The 24,833-nt window shown below is 56.5% G+C and overlaps 1 protein-coding gene across 3 annotated transcripts in view; it reads right to left on the bottom strand.

Moving 5' to 3' along the window:
• Positions 1-24,833, bottom strand: part of ZNF536 (zinc finger protein 536) — a 417,728-nt gene that overhangs the window by 206,593 nt on the left and 186,302 nt on the right. For 2 of the 3 annotated variants that reach the window (XM_069457658.1, XM_069457659.1), the window contains exon 3: positions 20,387-22,558. In XM_069457658.1, the coding sequence (XP_069313759.1) occupies positions 20,387-22,556 (2,170 nt within the window). In that variant the 5' untranslated portion in view covers positions 22,557-22,558. Of the gene's footprint in view, positions 1-20,386; positions 22,572-24,833 lie in introns of those variants that run through there. The other variant, XM_069457660.1, reaches the window with a different exon arrangement.

The following is a 24,833-nucleotide window of genomic DNA, read 5'->3' as shown; positions in this document are numbered from 1 at the left end:
GGGGTGAGGGTGGAGGCCAGAGGGAGCGAGGAACCAAGACCCCTACAGCAATGTGGCCCCCACACACTGCTCCCCACCTAGCAGCACTGCAAACCCGCCTTGTCATCCCGTTCTCACACACACACACACATACACACGCACACGCACACACACACACACGTGCACACACACAGTTCTAGAGCCTTTGTTTGCTCCCAGTGCCTGCAGGACAGAGTCCTGGCCGGGTATCTGAGGCCTCCCACAGTCTCCCTCATCTACTTGTCCAGGGCTGCGTTTTCCTGGTCCCTAACACGTCCCCAGCCGGATGGAGTCACTGTCCCCCTGCGCAGCTGGCTTACACACTGCACCTGTGTCCCTGCCATACGCCTCCCTCCTTCTCTCCAGTCTAGAAATTGATAGACGCTGCCAAAGTCCCACTTCCTCCATCCAGTGGTTGAACAAGTATTTAATGAGCAGCTACTATGTGCCAGGCACATTGTCTAATCCTAACGACCTTACAAACTGAACTAGAAACTAATGTTGTCCCACTTTATGGATGGGACATTGGAGGTTCAGAGAGCATCTTCCTCCAATGTCAGACCAGCGAGTATTTAATGAAACTGAGACTGGACCCTCGTCCGTTTGACCCTGTGGTCACTTGTCCCAGGAGGAGACAGACAGACGGTAACGGAAATGCAAGCATCTCAAGGAAGGATGGCCTGAAGGCCACCAGCTGGTTGTCCAGGAAGGGAAGCAGCAGAGACCGGGATGGTGGGAAGTCTCCTAGGAGAAGGTGGCACCTGAACCAAGGTGGCAGTGACTGCAGGACACGTTGTAGGTGCCGCACGGATACGCGGGAAAGCACAGCACATGGGAAGACCGGGAGGCATGTGAGGCGTGTGAGGCGTGCGAGGCGTGCGAGGCTAACGACTTCTCTGAGCCCGGGAGGCAGAATACACACGAGTCACACGAAGCAGATGCGTCCCTTACAGACAGGCAGCAAGGAACAAAAGCAGCCCAGGACTCGCTGTGAGCGGGCCCTGGGGTTCAAGAGAGCTGCCGTGTGTGTGTGCCCGGCGGGCGGTACCCTGAGGACCCTGGAGAGCATCCCATCCCGGGACACGTGCCGGGGCAATGTGTCACGCTGGGCTGGTGTGGCAGGACACGCCATTTCTGGGATGGGCACTCTGGCCAGCTGCCCTTATCTCCAGAGGTGGCATCCCACACACGCCACAGGGACTCCCGGGAGGACCAGGTCGGTGCAAGGCCGCCTGCCGCACGGGCCGGCACGGGCCATTCCGGAAACTGTGACCAGTGCACACAGCTGGTACGCTGTGTGAAGCGTCCTCTGAAGCAAGGGTTAAACAGGGTCCGACAGGCCAGGAGGAGGAGAAAGATGTGTTTGTGATGATTTCATATTTGCCAAGTAGCAAGTTAGAGGCACGGACTACAATTGTCCACTTGATCACATGGGTAAAGGGCGAATCTCCCTGAGTCACCTGTGCCTGGCGGTGCGTGTATCCATCACTACCCAGGTGACTCGGCTTTCACACAGGAGACTCCTCCGTCACGCGTAAAACAGCCACTTATTAATTTTTGCCACAAGAAGTCAACTTCATTACTCACGTTCCAGACCGCACGTGTTTACATAATCTTTCTCTGGCTGCAGGAGTCGCACGGTGCAACCCCGGGCGGCCGCCGCGGCGAGGTAGCGGGCGCAGGCAGGGATGGGGTGCTACAAGCCGGCGACGCGGTGTAACTCCACGGACCCGACCTGCCACCGTCTCTTCCGCAGGTACTCCCGGAACTCGGTGTCAAAATGTGCATGCAAGATGCTGACCAATGATGTCCACTTTAACTTACCACGGCAAATAAACTGGCGCCATATGGCTGATTAGAAATGCTCTCTCCTTCTCCAAACAGCTGGGTGAGGAGCAGCGAGGAGAAGCGGTGGGCAGCTGCACTCTTACCGCTGCACTGACGCTACTGCGAGGCTCCGCACCCCCACAGGTACGCACCCGAGCCCAGGGGTGAGACACCCTCCTCCGCGAAGCAGGGAGCCGTGGCCAGGCGTCCCCTCCAGCGGGGCTCCTCCGTGCGCCTGGCACAAACAGGCTCATTTGCATTTTGTAAATAAGGTGGTCTAAGGTCTTGCGGGGAGAAATTGCTGCTCTGGGCACTGGGGAAAAGGAGAGACTCTCAGAGGATAAAGGCAGCGATGTTTCAAACGATGGGGTCACTCCTGTTGATAGCAACTGCCGCCTCACGCACACACCTGACCCTGCTCTGCCCATGCGGGCGGAGCTGGCAGGGAGCTCAGGTCGACTGTTTCATGTTCCCAGCCAGGTGCCTCTGCGGGGCGTCTGCAGACACCTGTGATGTGCCCGACACCTCCGCCCACGCTGGTGTTAACCACTGGCTCCGGGGGCTCCTGACCTTCCCCGGCCTCCGCCCCCTTCAACCTCCCACGCATCAGCGGCAGAGGCGCGGGGCTCCGGGGGTGTCTTGGGGACCCGCCATCGCCCTGCAGATGCGGCTGGCATCACAGGAGTGTGCCCTGTGCAGTCACACAGGGCCTCCTGCTCAGAAGCACCCTGGGTTTGGTTTAATCTATCGCAGCCCTGAGAGTCCTCACACCTGAACGACGACAGGCCCCCACGTGCAGGCTGCACTGAGCCCTGCAAACCAGTCGGCCTGTCCGACCTACTCACTCTCCTTGAGGGAGGCGCGGCTTTCCCACAGAGAACCCCACAAACACCGCCCCGGCCAGGGGACCCAGGCCAGCATCATCAGTGACAAGTCAGGCGTCCCTCATAGGATGGAGTAACAAGGCCTCTATCTGTGTGGCCTCCCCCGCGCACCTACGACTCTAACGTAAGCATGAGAAAAACACCTGATAACCCAAACTAAAAGACAGTCTGTAAAACACCTGTCCGGGACTCTTCCAAACCGTCAAGGTCCCCCCAAACAAGCAAAGTCTGAGAAACCACCGCAGCCAAGGGGGCCTCGGACAGAGACGGGACACTACACGCGGGTCGCCCACGGTGGGGGAGGCCGGGGCGGGCAAGGGGCACGTGGTCACTCTGTGCTTTCTGCTCATTTTTGCCATAAACCTGAACCCGCTCGACAAAGTAAACTATTAATTTAAAATAACTGAGCGTAAGGTGGTGTCGTGGATGGGATCCCAGAATGGAACACAGACATCGGGTGAAAACCAAGGCAGGCGGAATGAAGCAGGGCTCCAGTGAACGGCAATGCACCGACACTGACCGTGCGTTGTCGGCAAACGAGCCCCGGCAGCGTCAGCCCGCAGGATGCCTGAGCGTGGAGGCCGATTCGTGCTCTTCTTGCAACTTTGCTCTAAATCCAACACTCTTCAGAAATTAATAGTTCATTTATGAGTCTCCTTTTTCACAAAAAAGGGTGCAGCGGCGGCAGAACCTGCAGTTCCGGGAAGCCAGAAGCCACCGGAAGGCCTCCCTGCCACCCACAATGTGCACCGTCCCCTCCCCAAACCCCCAACGCCCCTCCCCCGGGAGGACGCTTTGGCGGTGGTCGAGGCGGCCACACGCTCTAGAAATGGTAGAAAACTTTGTCTTTGGGTTGACTCTCTCCCCTGGAGGCCACTGGCGCTGTTGGATCCCCAGCCACTCCCCCCACCAGCGACTATAAACGCTGTGTCTCTAGCAGTGAACAGCACACGGGGACGACCCGGGCGGGGTGGGGACAGTGCGAGGGAAGCAGAATTGTCTCTGTCCCGTTGGCAACCTGAGCTGAGATTCCGAGGCAGCCACCACCCATCCTCGGGGTCCCTGGGGGGCTCCCAGGTGCCCTCTCCTATCACCCCATGACGGGTGTCTGGGGGTGGCTGTGGGAGCCGGGCTGGGTGTCCCCCGAGGGGCAGGGTGCCCAGGTGTGGAGCGAGTCCACCTGCGGACAGCTGCAGTTCATTAGTTCCCTCTGGGGGCTGCCTCCCTCGGGCCAGGGTTGGTGGGTACCCCAGAAGTAGAGCTGGGGTCCAGGTGTCGGCTTGTAATGTCGCCTGTGAGGAGAGAGACTTCTCCTGCGACCCGCTGGGCGAGCAGAGATCTGACGGAGCCCGCAGCAGGCCAGGGTTCCCGTCAGGCTCCCTCTCACGCCTGCGTTTGGGGAACTGGCTTGGCCGACACCCCCACTTTGCCAGGGACAGCGAGGGGCGCGTCCCACTGCAGGGACAGGGGCTGCAGCACCCCAGGGCCCTGAGCCTGCTCCCTGGGCCTTCCCGGTGCGGGGAAGGGAGAAGCCCTTTATGGTGGGTGTGAGAATCTGGCCTCTCCGTGTTCTCAGCCAGGAGCCGAGCGCACACAATTCCGCCTGGAAGCCCCTCACCACCCCGGCCTCCGCGGTTGATCTCAGCACCCACACCTGTCCCTGCCCAGGTGCCGGCTGGCGCCGCTGCCCGGGCCTCCGAAGCTCTGCTCTACTCCGCGGTGGTGGCATTTGCTGCTCCCTCCGGGGCACCAGCTTCCCCCAGACCACCTCTCGGCCCCGCACGCCGCCCTGTGCGTCCCACCTCGCACAGCCTCGCGCAGAAGCCCACAGTGCTCACGCCACGGAGCCACGGCCAGACCAGGGCTGGGGCCTGTGCTCCCCGCTCAGCGTGGACACTTCATCTCAGGTCGTGAACTTCCGGAATAGAAGGAGGGGACGTGTGCCTGATGTGGCACTCGGGACCCAGGCTGGCGGCAGCCACTGCTGTTCCACAGGCCCCGCCGGCACCCCTGAGGCTGGACCCTTCCTCTTCCTCCTTCCAGCCAAGCTCGCCGCCTCTCTGAGACTTCAGAGTAGCCGGGGCCTCTGCCCAGCTCCCCACCCAGTCCCTACGTCCTCCCGACCACCCCCTACTGTCCCGGTCCCGGCATCAACCTATGTCGTCTTGGGGACTGGGACAGAGGGTCTGTTTCTAGAAGGCACAGGGCAGGCTTTGGGGAGAAGGCTGAACTTCCATCAGGACACACGGGCCAGCAGGGTTGTTTTCTGGAATTTCGGTTTCTGACGGAAACCACGCAGCAGCTCCTGCTGTGGACAGACATTCTCCGTGGGGCGCCCCGTCTGTGTCCACCGCCTCCCAGGGTCGGCTCCCGGCGGGGGACGCACCCTCCCACCCCAGCCCTGCCCAGCGGCAGAGCCCGGCTCACACGGGCCGGCGGCTTGGCCAAGGCTGCGGCACAACTCCCTTTGGAGGGTCAGGACAGGGAGCCACGACGGGGCCCTGCTCCTGCTTCCCTGGAAAGGGCCACGGTCAGACCGAAGCCCACCCCATCCCCGAGCCCAGAACTCGCCCTCGGAAACACTCAGCTTCTTGGCCAAGGCCCAGACCCCGACACACGCACATGGCTAAGGAAGGAGGCCCAGCTGGCGTCTGCAGAGCCAGCAGCAGAGACGTGACTCAGTGGCCCCAACAGACCCAAAGCCACACTTGTCCCCGCGGGCGGGTGGAGGAGGCGGCCGAGACCCCAGCTCCCTGCCTGCATTCGCTCATTCGAAAGGGTTTATTGAGAGAGCCCGAGGGCCGGGGGTGGACGATGGCGTGAACAAAACGCAGCACACGCACACGGCAGGGCGCTGGTCCCCGTAAAAAGGAAGGAGGTCCCGTCCCTACCGCAGCACACGTGAGCCTTGAGGTGCTAGGCTGGGTGACGTTGGCCCGTCGTAGGACAAATATCGTCTGATTCCACTTAGAGGAAGGGCTCAGAGCGGCCAAGTTCACAGAGGCAAAGATGCTAGGACAGAGGTCACCAGGGGCAGGGGCGGGGGTTGCTGTCTAACGGGCGCGGAGTCTCAGCTTTGCGCGGTGGGCAGGGCTGTGTGCGGACGTGGTCACGGCCACACGACGTGAACATGCTCGATGCCACCAGAGACGCACGTAGAATGGTTAAGATGGTAAGTTCTGTGCTATGTGCATTTCACCACAGCTTTTTAAAAAAGCGTTTGTGGAGCCTCTTCCACGTGGCAGGCGCCGCCGTGGGCTCTGGCGATGCCGCGGGAGCCACCTGGTCTCGTGACGGTAATGCAGGAGTGAGAGGACGGGGAGGGGTCAGGAATGGTGAGCAGGGCGCCTCCAAAGGCCTCGCGACGTTAACGCCACGGAATAACTTTTCACTTTTCCGCACAGTGACCAGCGGTGCGTGTCTCACACCCAGGCCCTGGAAAGGCCGCCCGGAGGAAGCCACGTGTGGGATGCGGGCGAGATGGAGCAGCCGGGGGCGGTCTGTGCCATGGGCGGTCTGTGCCACGGGCGCGCCGGAGAGACAAGCAGAGGCCACTGAGAGGTGGCTTTGTGGGCTGAGGACAGAGGGACGGAAATGAGGGAGGGGACACTGGGCGACCACGGTGGCCTGTCGGTTCTGGATTTATGCCACAGTGACGAGTGGGAACACATGGGAGGACTCTAAGCATGGGAGGGACGTGGCGGCAATGACCGCCCCAAAGCCCACCAGCATCACCACTCACCCCTGTCCTGACCAGGCCAGTCCCCACCAGGAGCTTCCCACCCTCCAGAGCGCCGTGTCCCTCAGGGGTTCCCGATGTTCCCTCACATTCCCGAGGGGCCACTGCCCTCAAGGGCACCCCTGAACCTCCGCGGGCCCTTGTGCTCCCCGGTAAGGGGCTCGGAGGACAAGAGGAGCCCACCCTGGAGGCCCTGCCCTCTCCCTGGGGGCACCCCTGTCCCCCCAGTCCCCTGGGGTCTGGAGGCTTCTTCCGCCGGGCCCAGACCTCTTGGAGATGCCAGCGTCCCCTCAACCACTGAGTGAAGAGGATGATCCACCCCAAAACACCCACTTCGCCGGTTTCCGAGCAGAAGCTGGCTGGGGCGGACACGGGCTCTGTTTCTTCCACGTGATTCCCGGGAAAACTTCCGTCCAGCTCACAGCTGCCCTAACCCACCACGTCTGTTCCCTGACATGCGTTTCTTTCTGACTTTATGAAACGGCTGGCAGAAGGTGTGTTGGAATTTCAAGAAAGGGAGATTCCTACGTCACGTGCACACAGAGGACATGAAAAGCCATTTGCTCTTAACCCCCCCATGTGGTCTTCAGTTCCAACCCCCCTTTCGCCCCTGGACCACCCACGCAGCCGTAGGACGTGTCCAGCTACACCCGAACATGGCTGCAAGGTCCCTTTGCAGGTGTCGGCAACACGGCTCACGCCTGGAAACACGCGCAGACCGAGGCGCGGTGCCCTCGGCGGGCAGCCCTGCCCCACTGCCTGGCTGCCAGCGGGCACATGCGGCCAGGCTTCTACTCTGTCCGTGACCTCCACGAAGACGAAGGAAAGAGAGAAAAGTGCTACTTCAGAGCCACCTCTGAGCTCGTGAACAGGAGGGTCCTTCAGGGAGGAGAAGTTGGACCTGGAGCCAACGTGGCCACTGTCCTGGGCTGGGGGGTCCCGGATGCTGCCGGCAAACTGGACGCATCACCCTGAGGTTTGCTCCCGAGCCACCCTCTCTCCATGCACCACCTCGGACCCCGGCACTACCTCATGCTCCTGGGAGCCCTGCCGGTTCAAAATAACCCCACTGCAGTCTACACTGCTAGGCTCTGTGCTGTGAGTTTAGGTTCTCTGGCACCCAGTAGGGTGGAGGAAAGGACAGTCCAGGCTGATCCTTGACCAGTGACTTTGTGCCAGGAGAGGGCATTTTACTTCATTCTGTGTAAGTCGACCAGCGGTCCCTGAACACCTCGTGTGCCCCAGGCTCTGTGCAGGGACCGGGATGGGACCGCAGCTGAAGGTGACACAAGCCCTGCCTTAGGGCGCCGGGGGACCTACTCCAGGCACACGGCTCGCTCAGCTCCGGAACAGAGGTTTCCCGAATGGGGACCCCAGACCCCCAAGCCCCGGCTTCTTCCAAGAGGAGCCTGAGGCTCCGAGGCCAGGACTGCGAGTTGCTGGAGGGCAGGGCCTTCTGCATCTGCCAACGCGCACCCGGAAGCCAGACCTTCTGCCGGAGGCCGAGCCAGCATCGGGGAGGGATGCGCCGGTAGCGCCGCTCTGAGGTTCTGGGGAAGGGTGCGGGGCCAGGCTCAGACCAGCTCCTCCTCCTGCGAGGCAGGCTGAGGGTCACAGCCCTTCAGGGAGGTCACCCACTCTCCACGGTAACAAGTCAACACAGTACCCCACCCACACATCACCACCCATGCCAACACAGGCAAACACGTGTGGACACACATGTCCCAACACACACACCAAGGCACTCCCCAGCACACACAACCACACAACACACAGCCTGACACCCACAGCAACACGCTCACACAACCACACGCCACTACACATGTCCTTGATGCAAATGCGCACTCCCCCAGAGGCTCAGCCGCACAACACAGCCTCACACCCCACAATGGCCACAAACACACACTGACATCCACAGCCCAGCCCACCCTCCCCCGTACAGACACCGACACGCACCCGACACATGTGCATCCGCTCCCACGCTCAACACGCACAGCAACACGTGCTTAAACACGCACACACAAGCACATAGCGACGGACGCACCCTCAGCAACCCGCGCCCCCAAACTAACCCGCCTTACCGATCTACACGCAGCCACGGCACCGAGGCAGCGCACACACTCCCCAGTGTGTCCACACCCACACACAGACACACGATCACAGGGAATGAGCTGCTGACCTCCCTCTGCCCTCATGACAGCAGCCTCAGCCCCAGCCGAGCCCGGGGCCCTGTCCCCAAGAGCACCCGGGGTGGGGCGGGGACAGCGCGACAGCCCAGAGCGCTCTGCTCCATGTGGCCGGTGTGAAGTGGCTGCTTGGTTCGGCCTCGGTGCCACGAGGCGCGACAACAAAGAACTCGCCGCCCTCCTCTGACGCCGTCCCACAGCGGCTCTGCCCGTCTACACCTCAGAGGACAGAGCTGGCCAGGCAGGAGGACGAGAGCCTCCTCATTCTCTTCCTCTTCATCTGCCAGGGAGGGGGGGTCCCCCACTTCCGAGGGCGGGGTAGGGCTGCCTCCGGGTGGCGGGGGGAGCTGTGGCTCGTGCGTGAGGCAGCGCGGCCGGAGCCAGCAACGTCCCTCTGCCTGTGTGTCCCCTGCTCTCCCCCAGGCCACCTTCCCACGGGGAGCTGCGAGGACGAGCTCGTGCAGGACCTGGCAGAGCATCCTGGGGTCAGAAGGGACGGGGGACACTGAGGCTCCGGCCGGCTCACACTGGGAGAGCTGGGTGTCCTGAGTGGAGCCACAGCCCTGCCCGCCAGGCCACACTCCTGTGGCCTCCAAGGGCCGGCTCCCCTGTCCTCCTCCCCGTCTCGGGCCTGCCGTGTGTCACCTTGAGCAGGGGCTGGGGGAAACTCACAACCACAACTTCGGGGCTCACTACAGGACCAAGTGTGGGCTCAGCTGGGTCCCATCCGTCACTGGCTGAGGGGCACACACGCTGGGCTGTCCTCCTTCCCTGCTTCCCTTCCAAAGGGATGTGAGGACAACCCCACCAAGATACGGAAAGGGGCAGGGGTGACCTCTGACCTCCCGCCCCACAGCCTGTCCCACCAAGAGCTGGGTCTGCCCGGGCTGAGCTGGAGACAGAGCTGCTGAGCTGGGTTCGGCCTTCCGCTGTGTCTGCCACCCCCACCGTGACCCAGCAACAGTGGGATTAAAGGGTGAGAGGTCAGACTAATGTGGGTTCAAACCCTGGCTCTACCACTTCCTAGCTTTGCAACTCCATCTAACCTCTCTGTGCCTCAGTTTACACGTCTGATGATACTCTCTCCCTCCAGACTGTGGCTTGGGGAGGGCAGATTCCCATGGAGCCTTCTTGAAATACTCCCAGACGCCGGGGAGACGGGAGCCCAGTGCTGGGTATAAAAGCTCCCTCTGCTCAGCCCAGGAGCCACGGACTGGAATGACAGCGTGTTCAGCGGGGCGCGAGGGAGCCCGGGAGCTGCCCGTCCCTCCCTGGCTGGTGTGGAGGGCGGCTGTGCCTCTTCCTCACTGCTCTCCCTCGGGGAGGTGGCCCGTCCGGCGTGTGGCGTGGTGGGCAGCCCGGCCAAGAAGCCCCCCACCCCTCCGGGAGCAGAGCCGCGAGCCCTGCCCTCCGCAGCTCCCAGCCTGCTGCCGCTCTCGGCGGTCTCTGGAAAGCACCCGCCGGCCTCGTCTGTGTGTAACAAGGCACTGACTAAAGGACAGCCAGCCAAGGTGGCGGAGGGGGTGTGTTTGCTTCCTCCGAGAAGTCACCAAGATTGGCCAGACTGCAGACGGAAAGAGAGACTCTTCTTGCCAAAGGACTTACTCAGGAGATTGAGAAGGTCTTGACCCTTTCAGGTCCCTTGGGAAGAAGTGTGGTCACCAAGGGGTTCCAACAGCCCCTGCAGTACACCCTCCCGAGTACCTAGCTCACACCATGAATGACATGTCCAGCCCCAGAGGTCGCGGGCCTCTGATGCTGAGATTGTCTATACTCATCTGTGCACCTCCAGTACCTGATGCCTTGCTCAGCGTGCAAAACCCACTCAGTAAGCATTTCACCCTTCGATGAATAAATGAACGAATGAGTCACAGAGCAGCTTCGTGACAGGGAACGACTTAGCTTCAGGGACACAGACTTTAGGACAGTCTTAGGGGGAATTTTCTCAGGGCAAAAACTCCAGCATGGGGAGAGACTATCTCAAGCCGCATCCCACGGCCGGCAGTGGCAGTGCCATCTGCAGCGTCCGGTCACCTGCCTGTGACCAGAGGCTCCACCGCCGGGCACCTCACCCCCGGACGTAATTGTGCAGGGGGCGGGAACGGCCGAGACTTCGAACACTGCAGACACGTGCACCCCAGCATTGCTTCTCACGGTGAAAAAAAAGAAAACAAGCCCTGTGTTCAGTGAATCCTAGGAGATTCGCTAAACCACTTTATAGATGTAGATTTTTTCTTTGCTACTCTGTATTTCCAACATTTCCTCAAAGAGCATACTTCTCGTGTAAAACTTAGGGGCAAAAAAAGGATAACTATTACCGTAGGCAGGAGTCTGCAGACAATAGCCCATGGGCCAAATCTGGCCTGTCACCTACTTTTGTAAATAAAGTTTTATTGGAACACCCTCACACCCCTTTATTTATGGCAGAATTGAGTGTTTACTACAGAGACCACATAGCCTACAAAGCCTAAAATACACATTATGTGGCTCTTTACAGGAAAATTTGCTGGTCCCTGTGTGTGTGTGTGTGTGTGTGTGTGTGAAGATTCAATGACCAAAAAAAAAAAAAAGGACATATATTTCAGTAAGAACTTATAAAAAGCATGTACAAAAAAGTATGACTTTTCTTTTTTGCCAAATACATTTTTAGGTGCATAAAGAGAACTGGAAAGGTATGAATTAAAATGTTCAACTAGCGTTTGATTGATCAGTAGGTGACTATAGTTAACAATAATCTATTGTACATTTCAAAATAGCCAGGAGAGAATAATTTGAATGTTCCTAGCATAAAGAAAAGATAAATATTTAAAGTGATGCATATCCCCATTACCCTGATTTGATCTTTACACATGATCGAATGTATCGAATTACCCCGTGTTTCCCAATGCTATTACATCTGCTATGTATCAATAAAAAAATTTACTAGTTCAATGAAAAAAAAAATCACAGTGGTTGTCTCTGCGAGGTGGTGGGCATACATACTTAAAAATTATTTTTATTTTTATTTATGGGTATATCCTAAACGTTCAAGGTGAACTAGAATTATTGTAGAGTAAGAAAAAAATAATGAAAAGCTCATTAACCCAGGTCAACAATCACAAAGTCAGTAAACGTCCCTCCCGGAGGACACCGAGTCAAAAGGTCTGAAGGTCCCTAGTAAGGGACCGAGGGTCAGACCCAGCCGGGAGGGGACGCAAATGCAGCCAAAGCTCCTCCCTCCACAGGGATTATGATGTCACACAGCAGCTTTGCTGAGGGGTCACTACAACTTTTCAGGGAAAATCACTAAAAAAAATAAATAAATAAAAATAAAACACCTATTTTAGCAACAAATTAAACCAAATATATTTAGCCATAAGGAGAAGCAGGTATCTGCCTTGGTCTTCAAGAAAATACTGAGGACACCACAGTCTATGTTGAACTCAACACGACACGCTGGACATGTTCCAAAATGCCTCTCAAGACGATTGTGGACAACTGAGAGTGTCCAAAAACCACGGTGACAGTCACCGAGTTAAGAGTTTTCTGGACGTGACTTTAACGAGGAGAAGAGGGAGCCACAGCAAGAACCTGCTTTGCCCTGCGTCAGGCGGCTCCGGAACCGAGGTCACAGAAAGGAAACTAGTGTCGGCCAAAATTCCAGTCCCACCAGGTGTCTCCGAAGGGGAAAGGACTGACTTCGCTGTGGAATGTCCTGGACCCAAGGCACAGAGGAAAACATTTAGGATTCCCCGAAGACATGCACTGCCTCGCAAGAAAAGCCGAAAATGACCCCATCCTTCGGAAGCCAGTGACAAGGTGTTAAAGCCAAGCCCACCCACAACCCGCTCCCTGCTGCCCACACGCCAGTCGGCTTCCCGCTGGGCACCCCTAGCGGAGGGCCGGCCCCCGTGTGGCGCGTGGGCAGCCACGCCAAGGAGTCAGCTTGTGCTGTGCCTCTCACTTCTCTCAGACACATGCCACATGTCACACAAAAGCCCCAAGACTCACAGCAACAAAGAGATGGGTCCCACAAGAAGCCAAGACCCAGACAACTTTCTCCTGGTGGAGGGTGGGGGCCCAGGAGCAACCAAATTCCGCCTGGACTGCAGCCCTGGCTTTGGGCACGGCCCCCGCTTGGCAGGTCGCTGCTGTCAACAGTGCTCAGACACTCACTGCTTGGGGACTCTGCAGCCTGCACTGAAGGTGGGGGTCAGGGGAAGGGTGGTGGCAGGTCTCCGTGCTTAGCTGGGTCCTGTCTGTCCCCAGCCAGGTGGCGGAGTTCTAGGTCCTGTCTCGCCAGCACATTTCAGAGGCGAAGTATTCACCTCTCACGTCACGCTAACCAGCCCTGCCATGCGAGACTGTATCGGTGACTAACAGAACCGCCGTGGCTGGCTCCACCCCATGGTGCCCATGACATGCAAGGACCTAACAAGCGAAATGCAAGATAAAATAAATAGATGGAAACACAGCCCGGGAAAAGCGAGTGCTCTCCTGACAAAGAAAAGCAAAACCAGCCCCGGCTCCAGAATGAACCGGAGAACCAGCCTAGAGAAAGCCCATGTGCCCAGCCCTCCGCACAGCCGGGACGACCTGTTCTAACCACACGGCTCCCACAGGACCCCAGCGCAGCCCAGGTGCCCGGAAGCCCAGATTCCGCCCCAGAAAAAAGTCCCAAAGCCCTGCCCAAGTCCCGCTCCCCCAAGTTCCTTTTGGGAGGGTCCACAGCTTTCTGAGAAGGGCCTTCCAGATGGTGCCTGGCTGCGGCGCTGCCAAACTCCACAGCTTAAGTAAATGTTGCCATCGCCCCGTCCTGCCAGGAAAAGGCTAGGGGGACCCACGGCTGCTCTCGGCTGCAGCTACGCTCACTTCCCGGGGAGATCAGAGTCCCCTACCACCTGCCCGCCCACCCTCTGCCCTGCACCCCTCTTGGAGAGCCTGTTTCCCCGGCATTGCAAGCCTCGCTGAGCTCCCCGCCGCTTTCTTCCACTGCCAGCCCAGCAACAGGGAGGAGAGATGGGCCGCCGGATGCCGACGGAGGAGAGGGAGGCCAAGGCAGGTGAGGAACCCGGAAAGGCAGCGAGCGGGCCCAGGGGTCACAGATGGCAAAGGTTCCAGCCCAATCGTCACGAATTTGGGAAGTCTGCACAAACGCAATCTCCTGATCTCCGCAGGTGTTTCCCCACCGCTGCCATCAACGCTCCAGAACAGCTCCGCAGCTAAAGGGGCTAACGGCTCGCTCCTCTGACCCCACAGGCGCAAAACGCGGCCACATGCGCCGTTCTTTCCCAGCGATTCCGTCCGCGCGCCACCTCTGGGTCCCCAGGAATCCCGCAGTCTCCTCCCGAATCCAGTGCAATCTCGAGGGCCAGTGTAACAGGGGCTTGTGGATGCTCACCCCCGGCCCCACTGCTCTGAGACATCAGGGCCACCTGCCAGAACCTTCTCTCAGAGGAGGGGCAGGCCCAAGAATGTGGCTCAGGTGTGGAGCAAGGAAACCTTTCTTGCCTTCCTTCCTGGGGGTGCACTAACCGTGGGCAGCACATAAATCGTAAGACCAAGGAAGGGATTCAAAGGGTAAACAACCTGGCAGAGAAGGGATTGCGGGGGGCAGGAGGACCCCAATCTGCCCTCAGTACACAGGCTGCCCCAGCTCTGCAGAAGTGGCCCCCACGGGGCTACCACCACCCGGGGGGCACAATCTCCTCGTTACCTGAGGCACAGTAGGCAAGAGAGTGGGTGGAATTCAGCCCTGGGAGCTCCCGGCACCTGCTTTTGGCCAAACCGTCAAGCCGAGGATACACGTGGCTGTTTGCAAAGCCAACTGCTAATTCAGCCCCACACAGCCAAGTGGTGGCCAAGACCTGAGCCCGGAGCCTCCCACTCAGGGTAATGGAAATCACGCAGCTATTGCCTCACGCTCCGCTTTGAACATTGACCACTTAATTCTTGGCTTCATTGTAACCTGTCCTTGGCTAATCTGTTTTCCTTCTTACCATTAAATTTAGATTTAAATGAGCATTTACATTCCTCAAGTTAAGATGTGCAGGGAAGCAAAGCACCTGGAGCTTCTCAGGGTGGGCAGGAACGCCGGAAACACCCGTGGACAGAAAGAGGGGACGCCCTGGCGACACTGTGCCCACCCTGCAGATGGGCAAAGTGAGGCCATCAGGTAAACAAAGGCAGGGCTTGAACGACCCTGTGGCCTGGAATCTGTTCCCTCACACATAAAACGGTGTCCCGGGAACCCCTGGAACACAGAGGGGGCTCTGCTCCTGGGGTTTGTGTCACACGTCTCTTCTGTCACACTGCCAACATGAAGACCTTCAGAGCCAGTGCAGTTCCTCTCTCTGAAATGCTGAGAGACAGCAGCAGCAGCAGCCCAAGGAAGGGGGGTTTACAGCTCAGGAGAAGGGGGTAGGAGAGCCGGCCAAACCCCCAGGGCGCTACCAAGCATTCCCCAATAACCGCTTCTAAACCCGAGACAATAAAAGTTCACGGAGTGAATGGGAAGTTTATAAAAAGGAGCTGCCGGTAGCGCTGGCTCCTGGGGGAGGACTGCAGACCGCCAGCATCTGAGAGCTACAGGAACACCGGCGGCCGCAGGGGGCCGTCCCCAGTGGCCAGACGGGAAGGTGAGACCAGAGGGAGGACACTCAGGGCCCTGCCCCCGGCCCCATCTGACATTCCCCAGGAGTCAGCCCGGGCCTGGGCCAACGCACCCGTCCAGGCGGGCGGCCACCTCGCTCCCAGCCCGGGAAGGGCCTTGGCCGGCGGCCGGCTGGGCACAGCTTCGGCACACACGAGCCGAGCCTCCGTAAATCTCCACCAACACGGCGGCCGCCCGCACGCGCCTCCGCGGCGGGGACGGAAGGGCTGCATATGGCGCTCGGCTGTGACAGCTGAGCTTTAAAAAAAGTGCAGCTTTTCATCTCACTGAACCAGCTCCCAAATTAGGAGGCAGGGAGGCAAGTGGGGGCAGGAGACAGGGAAGCCGGGTGGGCAGGGGGAGCCTTCAACATCAAATTTGATTTTGCGAGGAATTGCAGGCGATTATCTGCTCATGAGGTCCCTCTGGAAAATGAAATAACGTTCTCTATTTGTCATCCCCAAGTTGACTGATTTCAAGTTACCAACACCACCTAAAAAAATGACGGGCTTTCTTTCTTTATTTTTTTTAATAAAAAGGAAAGAAGAGTCTATCCATCAGGGAATCACTGACATGCTTTAGACTGGGTTAAAAATTTTTAAGTGAATTTACAAATGGAATTATTCTTTTTCAGAGTGCTTCTCAGCAAAGAGATTAGTTGCCACAATGCCCTGGGAGGTGAGGGGGGTGTCCCCTGGTCCTTTTAATTCCCTGCCTAGAGGTGAAAGGTGGCTGGAAAGGAACAGGAGGAAGGAGTCTGAGACAGCAGTTTTTCTGGAATTGCCTGGAAACTTTTACTTTCTGTTTCCTCTGCTGATAATGCCCGTCTCGGGCTCTGCAGCCAGCTCCCCTCTCCCCTCCCAGCCCCCTGTTGCTGCAGCCTCCCCGAGCTCCAGTATAAAGTTTGGCTTTTGCAGCAGGAAGCAGCTGGGCCAGGCAACCAGCGAATGATAATGACCTCAGAAATCTGCTGTGCGCTCGGCAACAATAGGGTGCTCAGTCTACTGGAAAATTGTGTTCATCAGCTAACTCTGCTCAGTTACTAATTGACATTGCCAAATATTTTAAGAACAATTGGAATGCACAAGCAAAAAAAAAAAAAAAATGAAGATCTTAATCCTCAGACTTAAATTTTTTTTTCTTTTTTCTCCCCCCACCCCTTCTTTTGGGTGCTGGGATTTGTTTGTGTAGAGCAGGCAGTGGTTATCGTGAATGAGGGCAGGGAGGGGGAGCCACATGAGTAAAAGGGGTGGAAAAGAAAGAAAATCTATCATATCACTATACGCCCGATGTAAATGCCAGGGTGCCCCGGATAAAGGGCTTTGAAGCTGTGGTCAATGGGCCCACAGAGGACGGAGTCCCAGCATCCCAGGAATGCAGTACAGGCAACAAAAGAAGACCCCGAAAGGCTCTCAGCCCAGCTGATCAAATAACCTTTGTCAATCTCAAAATATTATAGCAGAAGTAGTGGGGGTTAACAATATTTTCCATCTCCCCATCTCTCCCTGCCTTTCCATTGATCATGGAACTTCGCCGGCTTTATTTAATGAACAGAGGGTCAGTGCACCCAATTACCCCCTTCCCACCAACAACACTTCAATTATCCCTACTCCAAAATGATGGGGAATTCGGAAGGTAACTGCCCTGTTGGATATAATGAACAGTATCGTTTCTTAGTACATTAAGTTTTAATTATTCTGCGCGTGGTTTCCAAAGCAAAATCCGAAGAAACAGAACTTTGGTCGTTTCCTGACTCAGAGTGAGGCTGGGAGCCGAGCACAGTCTTAGAGAGGGGATTTCAGAGAAAGATGCAAAGATTAATGCCATCGGAGTGTTTGCACGCAAGCCAGAGAGGAGGAAGCATCAAAACAGCCGCCCTGCTTTCTAAATGTCATAAAAGAGTAAAATTTATAAGCTGCTGCTTCCACGCAGTTTCCCTTTGCCTTGCACACGGAGAGGCATGGACGACACCCACCGTGGTGTGAGGTTATGCGGAAGTCAAATAAACAACAACACAACAAAAACAAAACAAAGGGGAAAGATGGGGAAGTGATCTGTCTGACTAGTTTTGTCCATTTTATGTTAGAAAATATGACCTCTCAATTTGTCAAAGGTCCTGGTTTTCGCAGTTGATCTTAAGCTCGGTTCTCAGCAGTTTGGAGAGCCAAAGAACAAACACATTTTCTGGTTCACTGGAATCATTTTCACATGTTCACTGATTCAAACATTCTTTTGCTCACATAACAAACAGCTGCATCCCACATTAGCCTAGCCAGTGACAGTCGCCCATCTCGGCAATAACTGTTTGATTGCAAACTTGACCCCTTCTTCGTCTCGGTCTGAGCAAGACATTTTTAAACAGCCACTCTGGTCCCAATCCTCCTTTGCAAAGAATTACATCAGATAACAAAGGACGTCTCTGCCACTCATTGTAAGCCTTCTTCTAGAGATCTGTTCTAAGAGCCTCTGTAAAAAGGTTTTTTATGATGAATTCAGAACTACTATCATGTTAAGAGCAGCGATTTATAAAGAAGAATTCATTGGTTAAGATCTGAAAAAATAGTTTCTCAGGCCCTACTGACCCAGTTTTCAACAAAAAAAGAATCAAGTGATGCAAATTAAGTTTTGCGACATTGTTATGCCGTCTGAGAAATTTGCAAAACCGTGTTTTGCAGTTATTTCTTAATAGAAGCCTTAATAAGTACTTCTTTCTTTACTTAAGGGCTTAAAGATTTTTTTTTTTTTTTGCTCCTCTTCACCTTGCAGGTTTCTCTTTAACAGGTAATAATAAAATACTCATTGTGTCAAGATTTTTATTTAAATGCTTATTTTAATCGCACTTTATACAAGCCTTACTTGTCGGATTTGGTGAGGAGCCCTGAATCCCAGGGAACCTGAGAGCCCCAGACACGCCGCCGACTGGGGCTGCGTTGGGGTGTGTCATCAACTTTCCCACTTAGTCAGGAAATTATGAAAGGGTCTTATTTAAATATGAAGAAAACAAAGAAGTCAACCAGAAATGAAAGAATCCGTGTTCACAACTGTAAAAATCCTTCAATGAGGGGAATAAGAGTGAGACGATAACCGCAACTCACGTATAATTCCCTTCTGAGTCACAAGCAGGGTTGGTTCTTTTACGCAAAATGGGTTTTTTTCAACCGAGTATTTGGAGACAGGCAAGCAACAGAGATAGGAATGGCACGAGGCTATCACTTGGCCAGAAGGTGAGAAAAACATGGTCAACACGTCATTAATGAAGCCCAGCATTTGGTGTCAGAATGTTCTGCAGGGACCTCTCCGTCCCAGCAGGTCCGAGAGAGGGGTGGACATCTGCCAGTGTTAACTCCACGTCAAAAATAACTCCACGTCCTAACTCCAAAAACCTAGCAGAGTCGGTCTGCTGTCTGCATTCTGCCCCCGGAAGTTCCCCAACCCCAAATCAGTGAGACTACACTCCCCAGAGGAGGAGACCCCCTTCCTGGGAGGCTGGAAACAGCCCCTCGTGACATGGGGACACCTGGCACTTTGCTGCCTCGTGGAGTTGAGATCCATCTCTACACGGGTCCCACCGTCAGCCAGGGCAACGTGGAAACCCTCCCCTCGTGTCTTAGCGTGTTCTGTGCAGCCGTCGCTCCGTGTAGTGTGACCTCACGCCACCGTGGGATCCACGTCGCTGGTGAGACTCTTCCAAAGCGTCTCAACAGTAACCAACTGCAGACAAGTGTGCGGTCCGGCAGTAGACAGCGTGTTTCATGGGTATTTAAGCAGCAGCATTAAGTGCTATCGGAATCTCTGGAATGCGCAGATCAGATTTATGTGTCTTAACCATTCTTTACCGGTTTGCAATAAGCCGGCAGACTCACACTTTATTTTAACACTAATTTTGCCCTCGAAGAGGAGTATGCTGAAGCATGACAAGGACAACAAAACCAAACTGGCGCCTACTTAATAACTGCAGCAGTGAATGGCCTCCAAGACTGAAATGTTTATCGAAACCGAGAAGGGTGGGGTGGGGGGGGTGGGAGGAAGAAATAGAAAGAAGAAAAAAACTTTTTAAAAAATGACCCTCAACAGTGAGCCGCCACATCTTGAACAGTGGGCAGCCCAGCGCCTCGAGGTGCCTCAAACTGTCTCTCATTTTCTAGACTTAATGGCTGATTGCAGAAATCAATGTTGCCATTAGTAACAGGGTATTTGTTATGGCATGATTTCCTCTGTTGTTAGGCTGCAGAATGATTACAGTATTAGCGAGGTGCTTTCTTTATAAAGGGCCAGAGATATAACTTTCCATTTACCTTCCATTAGGAAGGGGCTTTGGAAATACGGGTGAAGCCAACACCTTACCTGCTGTTAGGCAGTGATTTTAATTTTGCCGTCTTAGGCTAGTGTGGTTTTTTTTTTGTTATTGTGGTGGTTTTTTTTTTTTTTTCCAAACTGGGCCAGGAAGCTTCAGCATTTCACAGACATTTTGATGACAGATTTCTGCTTTGCTATTTTAGACCCCAAAGCTGTATCGCCCGTGTCACACAGTATGATTTAAGACACGCAGTCGCGCATCTGTGTCTCAACCCCCTGCGCTTGTTCAACCCTCAGAGGAGAGCGGCGAGGGTCTCCGGGTCAGACGGGCCGGCAGGTGAGCCCCGTTGCGGTGTCGGAGGGAGACAGGAGATGGGTTTGGCTTGGGGTGCTCAAATGAGAGCATTGTGGGAATATACCAAGGGGGGCCAATGGTGAGTCTACACATTCGCGTCCACGGATGGAGCAGAACGCCGGCTCCCGGGGTCCGGGATGAGGGGCTGGTGGACGGAGTCAGGGTGAGAACCGGGGCTGGGCAGCTGCAGAAGAGTAGGCTCTGCCCCACTGGAAGATGTGCCACCTGGCCGTCCCCACCACATGGGAGGAGGCTCACCTGACTTTCTTAGTAGCCAGTGTTCAAGGGAAGGGCACAGAGCTGCAATGAGGGCCCAGCGTCCGGCCCACCTGTCACACCCATCAAGCCACACTGACCTCAGAGCCGACCTGGGGCCCGCAGGTCGGACCAGGCAGCCCCCGACAGATCCCCGTGCAAGCTGCTCCTCCCCCACCCTCCCGGCCCACCTACCTGAGGAGGACGGCGAGGAGGGGTGCGGGCTGTCCTCCTGGGCACTGCCAGTCTGGGAGAGGCCTCCTCCGACCCCGCTTTCCTCGGTGACGTTGGAGGAGCCTGGCGTGGTGGAGCGGCTCACCGACTGCGACTCCTGGTCACTGCCCGAGCCGCGCCGCTCCTCCAGGCCGGCGTGCAGCCCCTCCTCATCGCCCTTGCGGTCCCGCTTGTGCACGCGGGAGTGCACGACCACCTGGTGGTAGGTGCGGAACACCCGGCCGCAGTCGGGGCACTCGGTGGGCTTCTCCTTCATGTTCCCGGGGCCCTGCAGGTTGTATTCGAGCGTCTGGTTCAGCCCGTGCGACAAAAAATCCCGGCTGCCTTCCAAAGGGTCGAGCTTATTTGGCGGGTCTCTCTGATTGCCCACTTTGGTGCCGTGAACCAAATCTGCCGGCATCTTCTGCTTGGAGCCATCTGCCCCCACCAACACGTACTCCCGCTTTTCCTTGTCGAACATGACTCCGGCGCTGGCCAAAGCGTCTTCGTGGCTGCGCTGGAGCTGGTGCTCTTTCGACAGGAAGCCGTGGTCCATGGCCATGCCCCTGGCCATGAGCTGCCAGGCCTGGTAGCTGCTCACCGGGTCCATCTCGGCAGCTTTGGCAGCCGCCTGCAACCGCTCGATGCAGCTGGACTTCAGCGGCGGCACGAGGTTGAGGCAGCCCAGCAGGGAGTGCTTGTCCCCCTCGGGGACGCCGTGGGCCATGCTGGAGATGGGCGACAGCAGCTTCCCCAGCGCCTCCTTCTCCTTCAGGGGCAGCTCGCCCTTGCCGTAGAGCTGGCCGGGCTCGCTCAGGCTCGCTTTGTCGGGCGCCACGAAGCCGCTCTGCAGGCAGGAGAGGTACCTGGAGTACAGGTTGGCGTGGGCCTCCTGGGACATGCCACCCATGGGCACAGGCACCTCGGGGTCGCTGGGGGACTTGTTCTTCACCGACAGCTTGTTGAGGTGCACCTTCATGTGGTTCTTGAGGAACCAGGGCTCCTTGAAGCGCCGGCCGCAGATCTGGCAGCAGTGCTCGAAGGAGTCCTTGTGCTTGCGCATGTGGCCCTTGAGGAACCAGGCCTGGCTGAACACCTGGCCGCACACCTCGCAGCGGAACTCGTTGGCCGCCTGCTCCCCGCCGCCACTGGGGCCCTGGCCCTGGGCCGACTCGGCGGTGATGTGCGCCTTCTCCACGTGGCTGATGAGCTCCTCCTCCTGCGAGGCCGCGAAGTCGCACAGCGTGCACTTGTAGGGCTTGTGCAGGATGCGGATGTGCCGGTCCAGCTCCTCCCGCTTCTTGAACTTGCCCTTGCAGAAGGTACAGCGGAAGCCTGCGGCCGGAGCCGCCGCGTCCTCCTGCGCGCCCGCCGGCTTGGGCGAGGGCGCGGCGGTGGCCACGTCGGGCACGCCGTGGCCGGCGGGAGGGGCCGGGTGGCAGGTGGCCGGCGGGGCCTGCGGGGCGTGCGGCAGGGGCTTGAGGTCCCGCGGCTGCAGCAGGCTGCCCTTCATCTGCCTGTCCCGCAGGATGGCCCGCTCCTCCAGCTCGTGCAGCAAGCGGTTCTCCTCGCGCACCCGCCCGCGCCCCTTACCCAGGTTGCCCAGCTTGTGGGTCCGCAGGTGGATCTTGAGGTTTCCCTTCTGTGCGGCCCGGTGGTCGCAGTAGGGGCACTTGAAGGGCTTCTCGCCCGTGTGCGTGCGCATGTGCAGGGAGAGGATGCTGTTGAAGCGGAAGCGCTTGCCGCACAGCGGGCACGGGTACTTGCGGTTTTTGCGGGCGTCGTCCTCGATGTCAGTCATCTGGGACATGATGCCCAGGTTCTGCCCGTTGAGGAACTGCTGCAGGTCCACCCGCCCGTTGAGGCTGGTGTCCACGTCGCGGCCCAGCTGGTTGGCCAGCAGCGCCATCTGCCCGCCCAGGGGCTGGCCGCTCAGGGGCGCGTGGGCCTTCTCGTCCAGGGGCGCGGCGGGGGTCTTCTCCTCGGGGCTGGGCCGCGGGTGCAGCTCGGGGAAGGCATGGCTGAGCTGCGAGGTGATCTGGTGCAGCTTCTGACTCATGGCATACTGGCCATTGAGGACCGGGCCGCTCAGGTGGGGCTCAGCTTCGGGCGCCGCCGAGGACACTCCAAGGCACAGACTCGCTTCTTCCATCCCTGAAAACAGAGAGAGAGTTCAGATCCGTGCCGGGCGGGGTGGCGCAGCCAGGCGGCAGCATCAGCTGGGGGTGGGGGCGTGGGGGGTGCAGTTCATGCCTCACCTACACACAATAATGCTAAGGAATTACAGTCAAAAACAATAATAAAAGGATGAATTATTAAATGCCAATTATGCAATATGGCGTCGCGCCTCCGATTTGTTTTGGCGATAGACCGTCCTTGTATTTTCTATTTACAGACTGCGATTATTCATGCACATTTAAATTATTAATGTTTTAACATTTTCAACACCTAATAACAAACCAAGAGTCTACGTGTTAAACTTTTCCTCTTGTCCTCGCTGGTAGCACCTGTACCTGTTGGTTCAGCCCCAAGTTTGCCTGAGAGCAGAGCTACTTTCACGCAGGGCTGAACAGACTTAGGTGGAACTTTGGTTTCCATTCACCATATTCAACATTCGCCAGTCCGAGATGAAAGATCATTTTATGATTTGGCCAAAAAAAAAAAAAAAAAACCCACAACCCAATGGCATGATATTTACTGGTACATAATAAAACAAGATAATGTTTTGGGAAAAAAATAAAGTAAAGGACAGGCTTTAGAACAATAAAAGGGATTTTGCTTTAGTCAACAAAAAGTGCAGTAATATCTCATTAAGCTGATTAGTATGCTGCTTAGAAACAGTACTAGGTGCTGTAACACATGATTATAATCATAAAAATCCTTCAGTGTTTGCAAGGAAGCATTAACGAGGTATATTAAATTTTAAGGAGACTGCGAGTAGCGGCTTTGCAAACCTCAGAGATTAAGATTTAACCCTTATGTTACGAAACACTGTTATTTTGTCATTTGGTAACTGTGCCCATCAAAAGAAGTATAAATTATCTCATGATGAAATCTTAGTGGATTGTGGAGACTGTTCAAATTTGGGTGCAAGGAAAGACCTGCACCATATACAGAGGCTCTCCCGGTCCTTCACCTGGCAAGACATCCAAGGCAGGGACTTTGACTGGGCTTAAAGAGATCTTTTATAGAACTAGATAAAAACCAATTAAAATCCAGTGATGATGCCATAGGAAGTCTCAACCAAGTTTGAGTGTTTTTAATAACTTTCCCAATATACAGTAATGAGTATAAATTGTACCTGCAGTATGTGTTTTGCAAAAAATTAGAAATCAAAGCTGTTTGTTAAACACTAATACTCGAAGCTGGTCTGCATAATTGTCTTCAGTAGTCCTCTCTGCGCCCCCCTGCTCCAGCCTGTGCACCATGGCCAAAGGGGTGGGGGTGCTTAGGAAACAGCCCGCCCACATCAGAGTATATGGGGAGCCCAACTTGGAAAGGCAGTGAGCCCATGCCTGGGGTCCTTCCATTTCTACTTATGTCTCCCACCTGAAGGAGTCCCAATGTGTTTCCTGCCATTGGAATGGTTTTTGCACACCTCTCCTCTTTGTATCGCAATGTTCAGGTGTGGTGGCCAGCCAGGTGGTCTAGGAGCTGTGCTTAACTCCAGCCAGGACTGAGTCCTGGGCCAAGCACTTCCCCAGGGGTACCCGTGGGGGAACAGCTCAACTGTGGAGGAGGCACATGCAGCCCTGGTGGGGTCCGCTGCGTGCCAGACCTCCCTCCAGGCACACTGTGCATGCAACAGAGGGTCTCCAGTGGGGGACCTGGCTCCCTGGCAAGAGGAGAGGGGCTGCGAGTCCACCTTGCAAAGGAAGGCAAGAGGGAGGCCTGGGTGTTTACTTCCGGGAGGGCAAGGGATTATAACCGTGGTGCTGGGCTGTGTCCACGCATGTGCGCGCACGTAGAGGTGCGTGGTCACTTGCAGTGAAAGGTGGCTTCCAGTTGGCCGCCTTTCCTTTTTGTTCCTGGTGGAAGTCTACACTCAAAAACAAAGCCCCATTTTGGAGATTGGTCAGAAAGGAGGTAATTTCCCATGGAGAGTCTCACATTCATTCAACGAACTTACTAAGTTCCCAGTGTGTGCCAGTCCCTAACCCTGCCCTAGAGACATGACGATGGACAAGGCCAGTGGCCCTGGGATTCATGGCACCCACCCAGCAGAGGGGAGCAGGCCCACAGCGCAGAGGCTGCTGGAGGCTCCAGGTGGAGGCCAGCGGCCCCAGGGCCCTATCTGGAGCCCTCACTCCACCCGCAAGCCCCCTCCAGCTATGCGGGCTCCTCTCCTGAGCCAACGTGGGTCGTGACCCTGACGCCACATGGGAGTGCTCAGCATTCCACCCAGGAGCTCAGCGGAAGGTTGGAAGGG

The sequence above is a fragment of the Eulemur rufifrons genome, chromosome 24 (assembly GCF_041146395.1).
Source record: "Eulemur rufifrons isolate Redbay chromosome 24, OSU_ERuf_1, whole genome shotgun sequence".
NCBI classification, from domain to species: Eukaryota; Metazoa; Chordata; class Mammalia; order Primates; family Lemuridae; genus Eulemur; species Eulemur rufifrons.
Note: the sequence above shows the minus strand (reverse complement) of the source record. Positions and strands in the feature narration are given on the sequence as shown.